At 38.1% G+C, this 17,720-nt stretch overlaps 1 protein-coding gene across 8 annotated transcripts in view; it reads right to left on the reverse strand.

Annotated features, from left to right (window-relative positions):
- Positions 1-17,720, reverse strand: part of TTC3 (tetratricopeptide repeat domain 3) — a 127,229-nt gene that overhangs the window by 94,988 nt on the left and 14,521 nt on the right. For 4 of the 8 annotated variants that reach the window (XM_042957015.1, XM_007090458.2, XM_015541213.2 and 1 more), the window contains 7 exons: positions 17,294-17,444; positions 16,738-16,825; positions 15,440-15,493; positions 13,285-13,405; positions 10,856-10,941; positions 9,317-9,411; positions 8,125-8,187 (listed from right to left, as the gene is read on the reverse strand). The exons of 2 other annotated variants lie outside the window; for them this stretch is intronic. In XM_042957015.1, the coding sequence (XP_042812949.1) occupies positions 8,125-8,187; positions 9,317-9,411; positions 10,856-10,941; positions 13,285-13,405; positions 15,440-15,493; positions 16,738-16,825; positions 17,294-17,444 (658 nt within the window). Of the gene's footprint in view, positions 1-5,241; positions 5,328-8,124; positions 8,188-9,316; positions 9,412-10,855; positions 10,942-13,284; positions 13,406-15,439; positions 15,494-16,737; positions 16,826-17,293; positions 17,445-17,720 lie in introns of those variants that run through there. 2 more of the 8 variants (XM_042957014.1, XM_042957016.1) reach the window with 2 other exon arrangements.

The following is a 17,720-nucleotide window of genomic DNA, read 5'->3' on the forward strand; positions in this document are numbered from 1 at the left end:
TTCTGGATTTTTTGAACGAGGTTAAGTTTTCTTCACCATTTAAACTGGGTTTTCTACTATTTGCAACCAAACACATCATGACAGAATGGCATATCTCGTCTCATTACTTCTCTCCCTAGATACTTTTAACAGCTGCCTATACTGTTACATTTCCTCTTATCTCAACCCACTCCAACCCAGCATCCATTCCAAGCTTCCCACAGACAGATCTCCCTATGGGAACTAGAAGATGTTCATATTGATCAATCTAAATTCCGTTTGGCTTCTCAGCAACAGGCACTACTGGCCACTCTCTCCCTCTTGCTTTCATGACATCATGCTTCCAGTTTTCCTCTTACCTCTCTGGCTACCTCTTAACAGTCTCCACGCAGGTTCATCTTCCCTTAATTGGCCACTATTTGTGTCCCTCAAGGCTCAGTCCTAGTTCTCAGCTCATCCTCACTCTAGACCAGTGGGTCTCAGCCTTGGTTACACATGAGTACTATATGGGGGGTGCTGCTAGAAGCCCAATTAATCAAAAATCTCTGGGTTGGGGGTATTTCTTCCAAGCTCAATTCCAGGGCACAATAAAAGTTGAGAACCGTCTCCCCAAGCAACCTCACCCACATCTACAACTTCAAATCATCTAGGTTAACTATCCCAGTATTTGTCTCCTGCCCAAACCTCTCCCTAGAGTGGCAGACCCACCTAACTCATTGCCGATGTGACATTCCAACTGGAATCCTTCAAGGACACTTTAAATCAGGATGTCCAAGAGTGAAGTCAAGTTCTATTTCCTATGTATCTCTTCTAGTGAGCTCAGTATTACAGAGTAAGCCTATAATCTATGAAGTGGCTGAAGGCAGAAACTTCATAATAGTTCCAAACACCAAACCATAAGCAACCTCTGTCCCTTCTACTTTCAAAGTATGTCAAATCCTTCCGCTTCTCCATTTCCACTACCATTACCCTGCTCCAAGCTACCATCATCTCTGGCCTAGAGTACTGCAATAGCCTCCTAACCCACATTCTTTCTGCATCCCCTCCAAACCCATTCTCCTCACTACAACTAGACTGATCTTTTTAAGGTATTAATCGTGCCATCTCCCCTCAATTTAAAATCTTTTACTCACTTCTTGATGTTCTTAAAGGCCAACAGTCTTAATGAAGCCTACAAGACCCTCCCTGGTCTCGCCCCTGACCACCACTCCCCTCCTCCTCTGTATTCAGGCCACCCGGCACACTACTAATAACATGAATACAACATCCTCCCTCCCACCATTGGCCCACCGTCTAGAATACAGTGGGAACTATGTCCGTTTCTGCCCATTTCTGACAGAGCTAAAAGCAGAACTCCCATCATACTGGCTGAATCAATGTTGAATGTTACAGTTATTATAATTAATATAATATACAATACTACAACCATAGTACTATATTACAATCACGTTGTAAATACTATATTCATTAGTTCCTGTGTATATAAATATATAAAAACACTAACATTTTCACATTTACTAGCACATGACCACATCCTCCTACTAAAACAAACTGGGCATAGTAAATTACATGGGGTTACTGCTCATCCAACCTAGTACAGCCTGAAACCTAAACACTCTGGAGAGCAGGTATGCCTTTAGGAACAGCAATACCCTGAGCAATACATCTCTGAAAACAGGAAACAAGAAATGCAAATGGCTACTTACTCTTAAAGACTGTGTGACATGGTGAGAGTACTGAACACAGGGTAAGGTAAGAGAGAGTTCTAGCCTAGATGATCCAACTGAATACCTGTTACATGGCAAAGTGTTCTCTCTCCAGCCCCTTCACCTATTTCTTCATATATGACGTACTACATTTTGCCTTAAAATGTTAGGAATGAATACGTATTGTCCCCTCCTCTAGCTTCCATGTGGATTTGCTAGATGAACCATTTCTGAGCTATCTCCTTCCCCACCCCTAACTTTTCCCCGGAGGATGAATAATAACTACCTAGTGGAGGGGGAGGGGCACAAATCATAGTGGCGTAGCCTCTTCTTTTTCTCTTTGGAATCTTCTACTGAATACCATCATAACACCAGATTCCCTTTTCCTCCAAGCTTAAAGTTCATAAAGGTCGCTGTAGCCAGTTCTGTCTGTGATCATGAATGAATAAGTCACTTAGCTATGAGACTATCCTGATAAAGCTCTGTTCTCTAAAAACTGGATCAGCATTAGAGGTAAGACTGGATCACCATTTGCCTGTCTTCTGTTTCCATCTCTCAACTGATTCTGGACTTGGGAGGGACAGGGGATGCTATTTATTGACTCTCTCAAATCACAATATATGTAAGGACTTTGCAAGACATAAAAGGATTATCACTTTTTTCATTCCCTATTATAAGTCATCACTATCAGGGACTGACCAGACCAACAAAGAAATAGTAATACTCCTCCTCAAGTTCACAGATCTTACAACGAAGCGACAAAAGCAGGATTCAGATGTAATGGTCATTCACTGCCAAATAAGCAGTGACTGATAACCATCAACTGAATAAACACATACACTATAATATCAAAAGTTATCATCTGGAATTAAAATTATATAAACTCTTTCATCCAAGTAAAAGCAATCAGCAATTTCTCTACAGATATACTTGTACCTGAGTGCAGAATATAAGTAAAAGGATAATCATTACAGAGCTGTAATATTTTTAACTAGAAATAATTTATATTCTAATACAAACTAACCAAAGCATGAGTAATCCATTTTGTAAAAGGCTATGGAGCCATGAACATAAACAAGGGTGTATCTCTATATACACTGACATGCAACAAGCTCCAAGATTTAAGTATTAGGTGGAAAAAAGTGCAACAGTGTGTAGAGCATGCTCCTATGTTAAAATATATATATTTTAACACACACACAAGGAATATATTTTAACACACACACACACACACACACACACACATATGAACATTACATTGAACCAAACGAAACTGCCTATATTCTGACTTATAAAAATGGCAACTGCATTTGATTCAACATAATAAGCGCTTATATAGGCATAAGACGTTATGGAAACACATAAGGATCTGAAAAGATGAATTAGGGCAGGGGTCTGAGCTTGGCAAGAGTTTTCAGTTCATTCTTTTGTACTCTTAACTTCTTATGATGTGCATTACTGCTTTTTAAAAGCACAAAGAAGACTGAAAAAATAAATTCAAAAGCTTCAAAAGTAAATTCAGCAGCTTGTAAAAATAAAGAGCCCGCAAAAGAAAGAGAGCAGCATGAGCAAAAATTCACCAAACCAAAACACTCACAGTGACATTCCCCACACACACTAGGATTTTTTTAAACAGGCTCTAGGCCCAATGTGAGGCTCAAACTCATGATCCCAAGATCAAGAGTTCAAGAGTCACACATGCTCTACTGACTGAGCCAGTCAAGCACCACACACTAGGATTTTTTTAAGTTCTCGCAGGAACATACAATTGACTTGATTTATGCCTCTGGCCTCAGAGAAATTCAGAAAGACACCAAAGAAACAAAAACAAAAAAACAGAAGTCATTTAAAGTCTATCTTCCTGCTATTAATCACAAGTTGGATCTAAAAGAAGAGAACGTATTATGATGGGTAATTAAATAGTGAAGGTCAAAGTAAATACCAAGTTTAAAGCTCAGTAATTTTCCAAAGTAAATTAAAAAAAAACATCCAAGGCTAAACTTTCCCTTTCTCCAATTACATTTCCCCTTACACAGTTTATCACATCCCATCAAAGAATGCAGATTTCCACATGTGAGTACCAGAAGGAATGAAACAGTAGGGAGGCACAGCCTAATCACATACCTCGCTTAAGTACCATAACTACAGAAGCCATAGATATGTCTAATTGCTTTTTCTAGATTCTCCTTTAAACTAAAAACAGCTGATTACTTCAATTAAAACTACCACTCTAGGGGCACCTGGGTGGCTCAGTTGGCTAAGCATCCGACTTCAGCCCAGGTCATGATCTCACAGCCTGTGAGTTCGAGCCCCGCGTTGGGCTCTGTGCTGACAGCTCAGAGCCCGGAGCCTGCTTCAGATTCTGTGTCTCCCTCTCTCCCTGCCCCTCCCCTGCTCATGCTCTCTCTCTCTCAAAAATAAAAACATTAAAAAAAAAACTATCACTCTATAATGCTCTGTAACTGCCAAATCATATTTGAAAAGTAAACTTCTGGAAGACATGAATAAAAGGACATCTCAGCCACACCAGGCATTTTGGGGTACACTGCACAGTCCTGAGCCTGAAGTATTCAGCAGATGCTGTAGCAGGAGATAGAGTATTTCCACACACACCAGCCCCCTCACCCCAATCCCGTTTCAAGGATTCCCCAAGTGCGACATCTGCAGACCTGGAGGTGCACGTGTCTGATGAATGGGAAGAGTTCAGGTGGGCTCTTGGCCTCACCTACACTCACCCAAAGGTGCCCTGATTTACAAACTGTGACTATCTGGCATTAAAACCACACCACCACCACTCTGACCATTTCTGAATGAAGCATTTTCCCCACACACCTCACATCCGGCTCCCCACCTCTGGTCTTAAAATACTTATTATTTCTCTTCTTTCAAGATTACTTTTCACTTATTTTATCCTTGATGTTTAGGGAATGCTGCTTTTTTCTTTTTTCATCTTATCATGTGCATTTTCAATTTCACTGTATCACTTTTTATCACATATTTCAAGTATACATAAAAATACAAAGAATAACATTAATATAGTCAACACCCATGTACCAGCTTAGCAAGATCTTAACATTTTGCCACATTCACTTCAGATCTTTTTGCAGAACTTTGTTACAGTTGACATCCACTGTGTATCATCTTTCTTATCTCCGATCCTTTTCCCTCCTTCCCTCCCCAGGAGACAGCCACTCCCCTAGTGTTTAACATGCCCATGCATTTTAAAAAGTTTTAATACACACTATGTATTGTGGATATGTAAGTCATTTTGCATATTTTGAACATTATATAAATGGCATCATACCATACAAATCACTCTGCAACTTGCTTTTTCACTCAGCATTGTCATCATTTTAACTGCTACATAAGATTCCATTGTATGAATATACCATCATTTGTTTATCCATTCCCCCACTGATGGACATTTGAGTTGTTTCCATTCCTTTACTCTTACAAACAATGCTATCGTGAAGGCTTGCACGTATCTTCTTGGGGACACGTCTGAGTTTGGAGGATATGAGCCTAGAAGTGGGCTGCAGAGTATGCACATCTTCACCTTGCCAAATTGCTGTCCAAAGTGATTGCACCAATTTATATTTTCTCCGGCGGAGTACGCAAGTTTCCTTTGTTCCACATCCTCTCAAACACTTGGTATTATGAAGCTTTAAAAATTTTTGCCAATCTGATGGACATGAAAAAAAGACTCACGGTTTGTAATCAGCATGTCCTATAAGGATATTAATGTTTATTGACTATTTGAAGCATTTATTTTTAATTTTCTTTTCAGCTTTCACATTACCCTTTGATTCTACCATCACCCGTCCATGGGGATTAGTAGTAGAGACCCTGCATCCAGGCTGTCTGGGTTTAAATTCTGGCTCCATCATACCCACCTAGTATCTGAGAACACTTTACTCGACCTCCCCATTCCTGTTTCCTCATCTAAAAAGAGTCAGGAGCAACCACCTCACGGGGTCGTGGAGGGTTGTTGAGCTTGTGTGTGTAAAGTGCTCAGAACAGTGCCGGGGGGGGGGGGGTGGCTGGAGGCTTTACCCTCAGGTGTCCCACAGCTGCTCAGCCAGATTCCCATGACAGATCTACCAAACCTCAGATGTGAGACCTTCAAAACATCTCAACCACGGTAACTCAGCTAAAGGGCATGGGTCTTTCTGCTGTCAATGACACGAGTGAATCACTGGCAACGTGTTCCTTCCTGAAGTCACACTATCTACACTATCTATTCACTTAATCAGGAATGAAACGTACTGTGGACTCAGAAAACATCCCTAGGTTACTGAGCAAGTCATGTAAACAATGTGTGAGAAGGTGGGAAACACCAACAAACCCGTGTGGCACAATATTTCTGACATTACATTGGCATCCAATACATATTGGTGATCACCTAAGAAGGAAATGCTGCTGACCTGCCTCTAGTGAAAACTTCGATGGTGTCGAACCACAAGCTAGACCATCAGGAAGTCAGTACAAGGATGGACACACAACCCTGCTTTTAACCTTTACCTCACCAGGCTACCTGGCTTCTGTATTTCTACTTTGATGCACCTCGTTTGCAGCACAGTTTTAAGAGGATCCTCCTTGAATGTCTAGCATTCAACACTCGTGAAAGAGGGCAGAAACCCCCTGGCTGGCCTCTCAGCTCTCGGAGCTCCCCTATGCAGAGCGGATGACCTTTTGCCCAATCAACATTTCGATTTTCACAAGAGGCTAGCCAAGTTGCCAACCTATTCATCTTGAAAGCACACAGATTCACCATCAAACAGCATAGGATATCTGCAATTCTGGACCTAGCCAGACGCAATAACTAAGGACATTTGTAGCTCATTTCTTGTCAGAACCAGTTGAGGACAGTGGTATTGATGGAAGACTGTGTCAAGCCCATCCATTCCTCTAGTCTAGATAGCCTCGGTTTATCCACGGCTTAAGCCATCTAAAAGCTGCATAACGTTAATACAGCGGTATTCTCCGAGGTGGTTGGATTACTGGTGATTTTTATTTTCTTCTTTTTAAACTCTCGTATTTTCCAAATTTTCTACCATGAGAATGTGTTCTGTTTATAATAAAAGAAAAACACATGTTATTTTTAAAAGCTACATACTTGGAACATACTCTCTTCCCCACTCCCACCCTCCCGCATCCCAATGTAAGCACTTTAACTAAAAAATCAGTGGTATCAAACTCTCTACTTTCATCAGAAAACGCCACAAAAAAATTGTGAAACCCAAAACTGCACTTTCAGAGTTTTCTGCTTTCACAGAAAAGTTGTGGAGGTTCTTTCTTGTCCATCACTCAATTCAAGTTACTTGTAAGCCATCTAAGACATTTCTTCCAGAACTAAACATCAGGAAAATTGTTTCACCCGAACAACTTCTGTCCTCCTTCTTCATGAACAGTGAAAAATCTCATGTAACTTGTCAGGTTTTCTCCTTTTATTTTGGCAATAGAAAGGTCAAACACAAATATGAATTATAACTAATAACTTCACAGGACTTTATGCCTATGCAGCTTTACTCTGAGGATCCCCAGCTCTAAACTGGCTTTTTAGTTTGTCTTGTTGTGCTTGTAACATTCTTCTACTGAGTGCATATATTCCTGCAGCCACTCTAAGCCCATCTTACAGTATGGCAGGATATAACTAAATGTAATAGCATATACTGTTCACTACTAATGCTTGTGATATTATCCTAAAAATTTTTAATTGAGGAACAACAAAATCATGGCACAGTGTCAACAATCTTTCTCAACTAATACATAAAATCTCAATGCAACATAAGAAACTAAGACTGAATTACATAAATCATAATTCAAGTCTCATAGCTAAACCAGTAAATATCTTTTCTTTCTTTCACTTATAAGTGAGATTTACTTAATTTTTTATATCAAGATATAGGAAAGAAACAGCAAAAATTCTTCCAGAATTATAAAGATCAATTAAAGGAGCAAAAGGAGGTAACACAGGAACACCTGGGATTCTCTCTCACTCTCTCTGCCCCTCTCCCACTCGTGCTTTCTCTCTCAAAATAAATAAACTTAAAAAAAAGGGGGGGGAGTAACATAGATATTATAAACACAAACTTTGATACCATCAGATAAGATCTGTGTTCAAATCCTGACATCACTACTAATAGTATGAGCCCCCCCAAATTTCAACGTGGAGAATAACATTACCTATTAAGTGTGTTATGAGAATTAAGAAACACATGTAAAAGTACTGAAAAAAGCATACATGTTATCCATTCAATCAACAGCTGCTGCTGTCATTGTTGTTCTACATAAAGCCTATAGAGCCCCTTTAACCATTTAACTATTTCTGCCAAAACTACTGAAGGATTTTCTTGTCTACCTGCAAAACAGAAATATTTCTCAAAAATGGGTAGTTTAGCATAATAGCTCAGTGACCGGGGTACTCTAACCAACTTACCTAAACTGTCCAGTGCGAAGAAAACAAAGAGCTCGGTTACCATAAAGAAGGTGATTTTCAGGTCTTTAAAAGAAATAATGTTTAGTCAGGAAAGTACATTACATACAAAACAAATAAAAAGCACACAGAAAACATAAGGCATGAAAAACTTCTCAAAACCTTTACATCTATGTGGCAGAGCAGAAGGAATATAGGATTTGGAGACCTAATTGGCTAAGTCCTGGTTCCTTCACTTCCTACCATAGTAACTTTATTCAAATCAATCTATATTTCCCTGTATTCAAAATGTTCTACTATTTCTGCCTAGCTCATAGGGATGCTGTGAAGATAAAATAAGGCATAATAAAAAGTTAGCAAACCACAAGTGTGGCATAGGTACAAAGGACAGAATTATACTCACATAAGTCAGGACTATACCGCTTTGACAAAGAACTCTGAAAGTCTTTAAACTACAACAATACTTTAAACAGCTTCATTTCACATTTTATTCTTTCTAGTTTTATCTGTTTCTTTCCTCAGAGCAGAGCAGCCGCCTTCCAGGTGTGGTGTGCTACCTTGAGTCACTCATTCCCCATGGAGATGGGCAAGGCACGAAAGAGAGTAGCTGTCTACAACACATCCTCCAAAGGCTGCTACAATACTAGGTGGCCCAGCTAATATGTCAGTAGGAACCAAATATGAGTTACACATGCAGGAATGCTACAAAATTCTAGCAGCTGAGCAAACAGAAGATGAGGTAGAAAAATACACACCTTCTCTCAACAATCCCAACTATTATCCTTTAAAAGTTCCCTCTTAAGAAGCAAAACTTCCCAAATGGGAATTTTTAATGGGAATCTTAAGTATTAGTAACTAACCCTTTTTGATCAGTTAACAATCTGGAAGATATCAGCTAAAGGCAAAATGAGAACAAGAAAAAAACAGATGACCCTATACTGGAAAGCTTGAGAGAAAATGGGGTAGGGTAGAAGTAATATTCACAATCCTGCCTGACTTGCTTGAATTCTACTGCTCGGTTAAGTTCATCGACCCAGGCCATCCCTAATACTTCTGGCGCCTAAGGGCGAGAACATCTATTCCACTTGGCAAACTGAAATTACTCTTTAATTCCTTGCCTTGTTTTTATTTCTCCTGACTAGCATTCTAACTTGATCTGCCACACAAAAAGGATCTCGTTCTATTTTGCTCTTACCTATATTCAATGGCTCTGGTGTAATAGATAATAGCTATATCAAATCTTTGTTTTGAAAACTCTTCATTTCCTTTCATTTTCATTAGTTCTCCTTGCTGAGAAACCAAGGTGAAAGAAGACTCATAAATTAAATGCAAAGGCAATCAAGAACCCAATATCTAGGAAAAATAGTTCTAGGTTTTTGTCACTGACAACAGAAATAACCTGGGGTATTATTTATGTGGAAAAGGGGAACACAATACCCAATATGTTGGTATATATACTTAAAGAAACCAGTCTCTGACGATTCAATGCTAACTTTGTTAAAGGAATATTAAAAAGTAAAACCACATTATGAATAACTACTAATAATTAATCCCCTTGTGTATAGTATTTGGCAGGCCCACTTTTAAATATACCTACTGAGCCTGCCACACAGCAGGGAAAAAAGTAGATGCAAGAGTTAGAAAATGTGATATTATTTAGGGGCACCTGGGCGGCTCAGTCAGTTGAGTATTCAACTCTTGATTTCAGCTCAAGTCATGATCTCACAATTCCGTGAGTTCAAGCTCCATGTAAGGCTCTGTGCTGACAGTACAGAGCCTGCTTGCAATTCTCTTTCTCCCTCTCTCTGCCCCTCCCCTGCTTGTGTGCTAGCGTGCACGCACTCTTTCTCTCTCAAAATAAATAAACTTAAAAAAAAAGAAAATGTGGTATTATTCAATAACCTAAGTGCCAAAAAAAAACCCCAATATATAAATCAGTAACATATAGGCAATGTTGAATAGATTAATTGCCAAAAAACGAAGCAGCAAAATTAGTAAGAATGTGAAATTGAAGATGCTACAGATGCAACTGAAACTTTTCACTTCAAATACTTATAGTTTCAGAATAAACAGAGTAAAATAAACTGGATCACATAAATGGCTTTAATTAGTGAATTAAATAGAACATTAAATATTTTCCTAAATCCTTCTTTAAAAATTTAGTTGAATCTTATTTACTTGAGCACCCAGCTGGCTCAGTTGGTACAGCATGTGACTCTTGATTTCAGGGTTTAAGTTTGAGCCCCACACTGGGTGCAGAGATTACTTAAAAATAAAATCTTTAAATAAAAAAAAAATTGTATTTCCTATGATTAAATTCTATGGCATGTGAATTACATCTTAATAAAGCTATACCAGAGAAAATCATACTTCCTCAACTAAGTAAAAGCCTTTCAATTTAAAAAAATCAAATTTCAGTTTATAATTAACTCTTAAAATACGTACAATTTGATGTTTATGTTAGTCAACATTATGTGAATTTAATTTAATAATATATAAATATATATATTAAAAATATATGTGTAACATTAGAAAATTCTGATCAAGATGTTGTTTGCCTGTTCCAAAAAAATAAATATTCCAATTAAAATTTATTAAAAATTTCCCTCAAACCTGTTTATGAATTTTATAGTTCGTTGTGTGCTGACAGTTTTTTTGAACTTCCTTTGAATGTTAATAAAAGTTCTAACAGTTAAATCTTAAAATATACTTACAAGTAAATATTTATTCTCACCTCTATACACTCCACACAATTTTGAGTTTTAAATTCTTCAAGCAAATTGCAGTTTTCTGTTATGACTTTAGTTATGTGATACTTGTCTAAATTTTATTTTTAGGAGAGAGTGAGAAAACAAATTGGTACTGTTAATGTTCTAAAACTTAGGTTATGTAAGTCAATCCATAAAGTCAATTAATTATTATACCTTCTAAATAACATGTTTGTTGTAATCTTTTACATGTACCAAATAATACAACTGAAAATACACAACTGAAAATGTTTTAGAACACATTATTAGATTCACTGCTTGCTGTGAGTCTCATCTGTTTTATGTCTAGCATTAAAAAAAAGCACTTACTATTACATTAGTTCTAATTGTAGTTTAAATAAATGTTCGGTCATGATATTCCAAACAGGTCTCATAATTACTCAAGTCAGTTCCATAATTACTCAAGTTACTGAGCATGTATGGTGAGCCTGGCACAATATTCAATAAAAATGTCTAATAACAAAAACATGGAAAACTCTCTAAAATATATTTAACAAATAATTTTAAATATCTTAATTTAACATTCTGACTCTCATGAATGAAATGTTAAAATGTTATTTGAAATACCATTCTTTTAAAAATTTAATAAACTAATTAAAACACAGTAGGTAATAACCAAAACTTATATTAAAAGTATACCAAGACTTCATTTTCTATATTTTTAGCTATTCTATAAAAAATATTTTTTAATGGATAGTAATTTTATCCCAACAAAATCGTAGTTAAGCCTCTACCAAACACATACATTTCCAAGGTGAAAAAAGTATCTAAAATCGAAGATTTAAGAAAGAATTCTGAAAGGTCACCAAATAAAGTAATTAATAAGGGATAAAGTAAGATTACAGGATAAAAACCTAGGCTTTGAAATTAGGGAATCTTGACCTCTCACCTAGGCCGTACTACTCACTAGATTGCAGAAATATCACTTAACCTCCCAAAGCCTTAGTTTGCTTACTTCTAAAATAAGGACAACAGCAGCTACCATAAGACAGCTATTGTAAAGAAGAGAACAGAGAAAGAGCGTTGGAACCGAGTCCACATGGGTGCCCGATGTGATACTGCTCCTCCACTTTTACCATAAAATCTACCCTGTATTTAAAGGCCTCCAGAACAATGAGGAGAACCACCTCTATCAACCCAGCCTTCATGTTTAAGCTTAATTTCTCTCTACCACTTACATTAAACAGCATAAGACTTGACCTCTTCTCAGTAGGGATGGCAAATTACCAGTCATCATCAACTAAGGAGCCAAATATTTTCTGCTTCAAGATCCCTATAGCTAGGGGCACCTGGGTGGCTCAGTCAGTAAGTGCCCAACTTCAGCTCAGGTCAGGACCTCGCAGTTCGGGAGTTCCAGCCCCGCACTGGGCTCTGTGCTGACAGCTCAGAGCCTGGAGCCTGCTTCAGATTCTGCGTCTCCCTCTCTCACTACCCCACCCCTGCTCACGTGCACATGCGCGCACTCTCTCTCTCTCTCAAAAATAAACATTAAAAATTTTTTTTTAATTAAAAAAAAAAAGATATGCTACAAAAAAACTGCTAACATTCAAATTATTTAGAGAAATATATTTCACCAAGTAAATAAATATATAAAGCAGTTTCATCATACAAAAGATTAACAGTCATCAGGGAAATGAAAATTACAATCTCAGCTCTTATTTCTCTTTTTTTTATCTTTATTTTTGAGAGAGAGAGACAGAGCATGAGCAAGTGAGAGGCAGAGAGAGAGGGAGACAAAGAATTCGAAGCAGGTTCCAGGTTCTGAGCTGTCAGCACAGAGCCCCATGTGGGGCTTGAACTCAGGAACCGTGAGATCATGACCTGAGCCGAAGTCAGATGCTTAACCGACTAAGCCACCCAAGTGCCCCCTTATTTCTCTTTTGAATGAGAATACATAAAGTGCTAGTTGTGATCTCTTTTTCTGGGTATTATATATAATAACATGACATTCGTTAGGTAGGATTTTTAGAAGTATGATGTCATAAAAAACATTAAGACAGGAAGTACAGAACAATAAAACTATAAGCTTAAAGTTCTCTTATTCAGGCTTTTCTCTTATTCACAAGAGAAAAACATTTTTTTAAATCCTAAGATAGGGATGCCTGGGTGGCTCAGTCGGTTGAGGACCTAACGTGGCTCAGGTCATTATCTCACGGTTCATGAGTTCAAGCTCCATGTTGGGCTCTGTGCTGACAGCTGAGCCTGGAGTCTTGCTTTGGATTCTGTGTCTCCCTCTCTCTCTGCCCCTCCCCTGCTTGTGCTCTGTGTTTCTCTCTCTCTCTTAAAAATAAACAAACATTAAAAAAAGTCCTAAGATAAATAACCATACATTCCATTTCCCGAATAATTCCTTTAAAAACTGAGTCAAGAAACAATTTAATGCATGTATACTTACATTCAGTGAAGAAAATACTTAACATAGGCCAACAATTGTCAATCGCTCCTAATTTAGGTAGAATTGTTACATCACCTGTGTATTTCACCCAATTCAAAGCTTCTTCCATTGCCAAGATTTTCTGTATCAAAAAGATGGATAAAGAATGTGATTTGGGTATTAACTCTAAATTTACATGTGACACCATATATGTAACATATAGCATTTTAGATTCTTGATAAAAACTTACACGATCTCCTACTTTCATTACACTAGCATGCAACTTAGAACAGCTGGACCCCGATTTGTAAGTTAACAGATACCATGGACTCACACGTTACATCTTTAAGTAACCTCAGGCCACCCTCAGAGAACAGGATGCTGCTTCAATGATTACAGACCTGGAAGCTGAGGTTTACAACCTGGCCAGAGGATGCTCTGTGTAGCACTAAAGTACAATAACAAAAGGTGAGTGAGGGGTCTCAGATCTCATCTAAACTAGGACTTCCACCCTTACCACAAAGTGAAAGGTATAGAGATTAAGGTTCATGAAAGGGACTGTGTATTTTAAAAACATTTTTGGAGGGCACCTGGGTGGCTCAGTCGGTTAAGCACCCAACTTCAGCTCAGGTCATGATCTCGCGGTTTGTGAGTTCGAGCCCCACACTGGGTTCTGTGCTGACAGCTCAGAGCCTGGAGCCTGCTTCAGATTCTGTGTCTCCCTCTCTCTCTGCCCCTACCCCGCTCATGCTCTGTCTCTCAAAAATAAACATTCAAAAAAATTTTTAATTTTTTAAGTTTATTTTGAGAGAGAGAGAACACGCACAGTGGGGGAGGGGTACAAAGAAGGAGAAACAGAATCCCAAGCAGGTTCCATACTATCAGCACAGAGCCCAACGTGGGGCTCGAACTCACGACCTGTGAGATCGTGACCTGAGCCGAGATCAAGAGTTGGACGCTTAACTGACAGAGTCCCCCAGCACCACAGGACTGGGTATTTTAAATGGTCTGTGGCAAACAGAGAAGAGTAAGCAGATAAACAACAGGAGAAAAGCACAACTGCTCAAATGAGCATTCAGTGCAAAGATCTTCATGAAGAGTCAGGAGTTCACAAGAATGTTATTCATACTTCTGGTCTAAAATGACTTCAGGGATGCCTGGGTAGCTCAGTCAGCTAAGCGTCTGACTTCGGCTCAGGTCATGATTTCACGGTTCGTGAATTCAAGCCCCACATCAGGCTCTGTGCTGACAGCTCAGAGCCTGGAGCCTACTTCAGATTCTGTATTTCCCTCTCTCTCTGCCCTCCTCCACTTGCACTCTGTCTCTCTCTCTTTCAAAATTAAATTAAAAAAAATAAAAATAAAAACTATATATATATATACACATATATATATACACATATATATATACACGTACATATATACACATATATATATATACACACACATATATAATACACACACACACACACACACACACACACACATATATATGGGCGCCTGGGTGGCTCAGTCAGTTGAGCGTCCAACTTTAGCTTAGGTCACGATCTCACAGCTCGTGGGTTCGAGCCCCGAATTGGCTCTGTGTTGACAGCTTGAAGCCTGAAGCCTGGAGCCTGAAGCCTGGAGCCTGCTTCAGATTCTGTGGCTCCCTCTCTCTCTCTGCCCCTTCCCCGCTCATGCTCTCTTTCTGCCTCTCAAAAATAAATAAAAACATTAAAAAAATACATATATATGAAATGACTTCAGAAGTAGTGGAGTTATCGATGCTGGCATCAGGCTTAAGGGAAACAGGTAGATGTTTATTATGTTACCAGTAGCATTAAAAATTGGATTATTGTACCTGGAGATTATCTAGTAATTACATATCCAAAATGTTCATACTAGAGACCTAGTAATTTCATTTGGGAGAATATATGCAAGGTAAATAATCTAAAAAAGAAAAAAGAATCAACTTGTAAAAGAAGCTCAAAATTATACTACTTACACAGGAGGGAGAAGAAAATGATGCAAACCTCCAGAGTAAGGAGATTTTTTAAGCAAAATATAGAAATCGATACTACCAAATACTACATGTAAAACACTAAACATGTGAACTCGACCCATGGGCAATGACCAGTGAGATGACTGCCAGTTACTGGCAGTTGTTGTGCCTGCTTCCCATATCTAACACTTACATTTTCTATTTTATAACCAATTCTCAATAAGCCTCCAATAAAGAATGAATCGTTCTGCAAAACAAAACAAAACAAAAAAACACAGTTATTTCCTTATTCAATGAATTACACTTGAATTTTCCAGTGGACAAAAAAAAACAAAAAAAACAAAAAAAAAATCCTACATTTCATGAATACTGCTATGTGTTCAGAGTCCACTTCCTACAAGTACTTTCATGCCCAATTTACCTCCTAAGAACCCTGAAACAAGAATTAAGAAATAGTCTCAAATTGGCTTCTAATAATAAAATGACTCTGTACCTTTTAGATGTATGGATTTTAAAGTTCATTCCAAGAGAGACAGACTGCATGAGTGGTGTAGGGGCAGAGAGCAAGAGGAAGAGAGAATTCCAAGCAGGCTCTGAGCTGGTGGAACCCATGAAACCAGGAGATCATGACCTGAGCCGAAACTAAGAGTCAGACGCTTAACCAACTGAGCCACCCAGGCACCCCACACCAAATCTTTTATAAAACTACATTGGCTGGGGCACCTGGGTGCCTCAGTTAAGTGTCCGACTTCAGCTCAGGTCACGATCTCAGTTTGTGAGTTTGAGCCCTTCATCAGGGTTTCTGCTGTCAGCGTAAAGCCCGCTTGGGATCCTCTGCCCCCTTCTCTCTGCCCTTCTCCTGCTCATGTTCTCTCGCTCTCAAAAATAAACATTAAAAAAAAAGAAGCAACTACACTGGCTGACAGAAGTTATAGCAAAGGATTATCAGCAGGAAATAAATATCAGAATGTCTTTTATTTAAGTTTGCAATCAGAATAATACCAAGAAAAACACTTGGTTCTATAACCAACTGAAGTAAGAAAAATTACTAAATGGCTTTCACAGGGAAAAAAAATAACCCTCAGTGCAGTACAGGGATACTACCTCAAATACGGCATAATAAAAGTTTACCACAAAGTAGTAGTATTTATTGTGGTGATAGTGACAGTGGCATGATTTTATAAGAGAGAACCTTGTCACTTTCAGCGACAAAAGTTCCTGTGAACCAGGAGCATACTTTCATCTGTGCCAAATTCCAGTTTCTATTCTTTACTGACAAGGAATAGTCCTGGATCTCATCATTCATGTCAGAGCCATGAAAATAGCAGTCCATCTAATCTCTCAAATACACAGCAAACTCATGGGAAGCAGAATAATGTCATGTTAAACCAAACTGAAACCATAACCTGTTAGCCACTATAAGTTACTAACGTGGCCCTGACACCCTATGAGTATTTATATTCTTTAGATATGGGGGATTCTATCACTTACCACAACTTTCTTTGCCAAATCCACAATATCTTCCATCAATTCTAGATGTTGTAATTTCTTCAAACTTATCTCAGAAGCATGAGAATTGCTTAAATACAAATTCATTTTTAAAACATCAGGTTCTTATATATAAAAATCCATTGACTTTTATACTTTACATTATACCTCAATTTAAACTATTTGGAAAAAAAATTCTCTCTTCACTCTAGGTAACAGTAAGTTATTTATTAAATGGACAAAATTCTGTACTTTTTTCTCTCTTCTGTATAACAATACTCTTATTTATAAACAAGCATATTAATTTTCCCTAGGTAGGTTTCAAACCTACCATCTATGCTCTTCAGATATTCATTCATTACGTTACCATGATTAGTCAATCATATCTAAATCCAAAGCATTAACTTTTTCCACCTTATTACATTACAGTGAAGGTGAACAATATATAAGAATAAGACATAAGAATAAGAATAGGGCTTCCATTGTACTTGGTGTTCCCTAATAATGGGCAACATGCTTACAACTGTTTACACAAAACAAAAAACATGTAGTAACTTACCCAGCCTCCACACAAGGATGCAACCTTGATATTACAGAACTGTGCTGACGTTGAAACAGAAGTGGCCAGAAGATGTGTATTTTAATGGCATCACAGTAATCTTGCAGGACAGAAACTGGTTTACTACACCACATATTGCAGATATCAAATTCTTAATTAGAAAAAAGTACTCAATTAATATTTTGTGCCTCGTTTTGAAATAAATCAACACTGTTAATAAAGGAAAGGCTACAACAGATATGGAAAGGTAAAAAAGAAGGGGTGAGCAGGATAGGTGAAGGGCATTAGGAGGTAAAACTTCCGGTCATAAAACAAATCACAGGGCTGTAAAGTATAGACAGGATGAGGGATATCGTCATCAGCAAGGTAATAACTCTGTATGGTAACATATGGTAACTATTATGGTGAGCATTTCCTAATATATATA

Source organism: Panthera tigris, chromosome C2 (assembly GCF_018350195.1).
Source record: "Panthera tigris isolate Pti1 chromosome C2, P.tigris_Pti1_mat1.1, whole genome shotgun sequence".
NCBI lineage: Eukaryota > Metazoa > Chordata > Mammalia > Carnivora > Felidae > Panthera > Panthera tigris.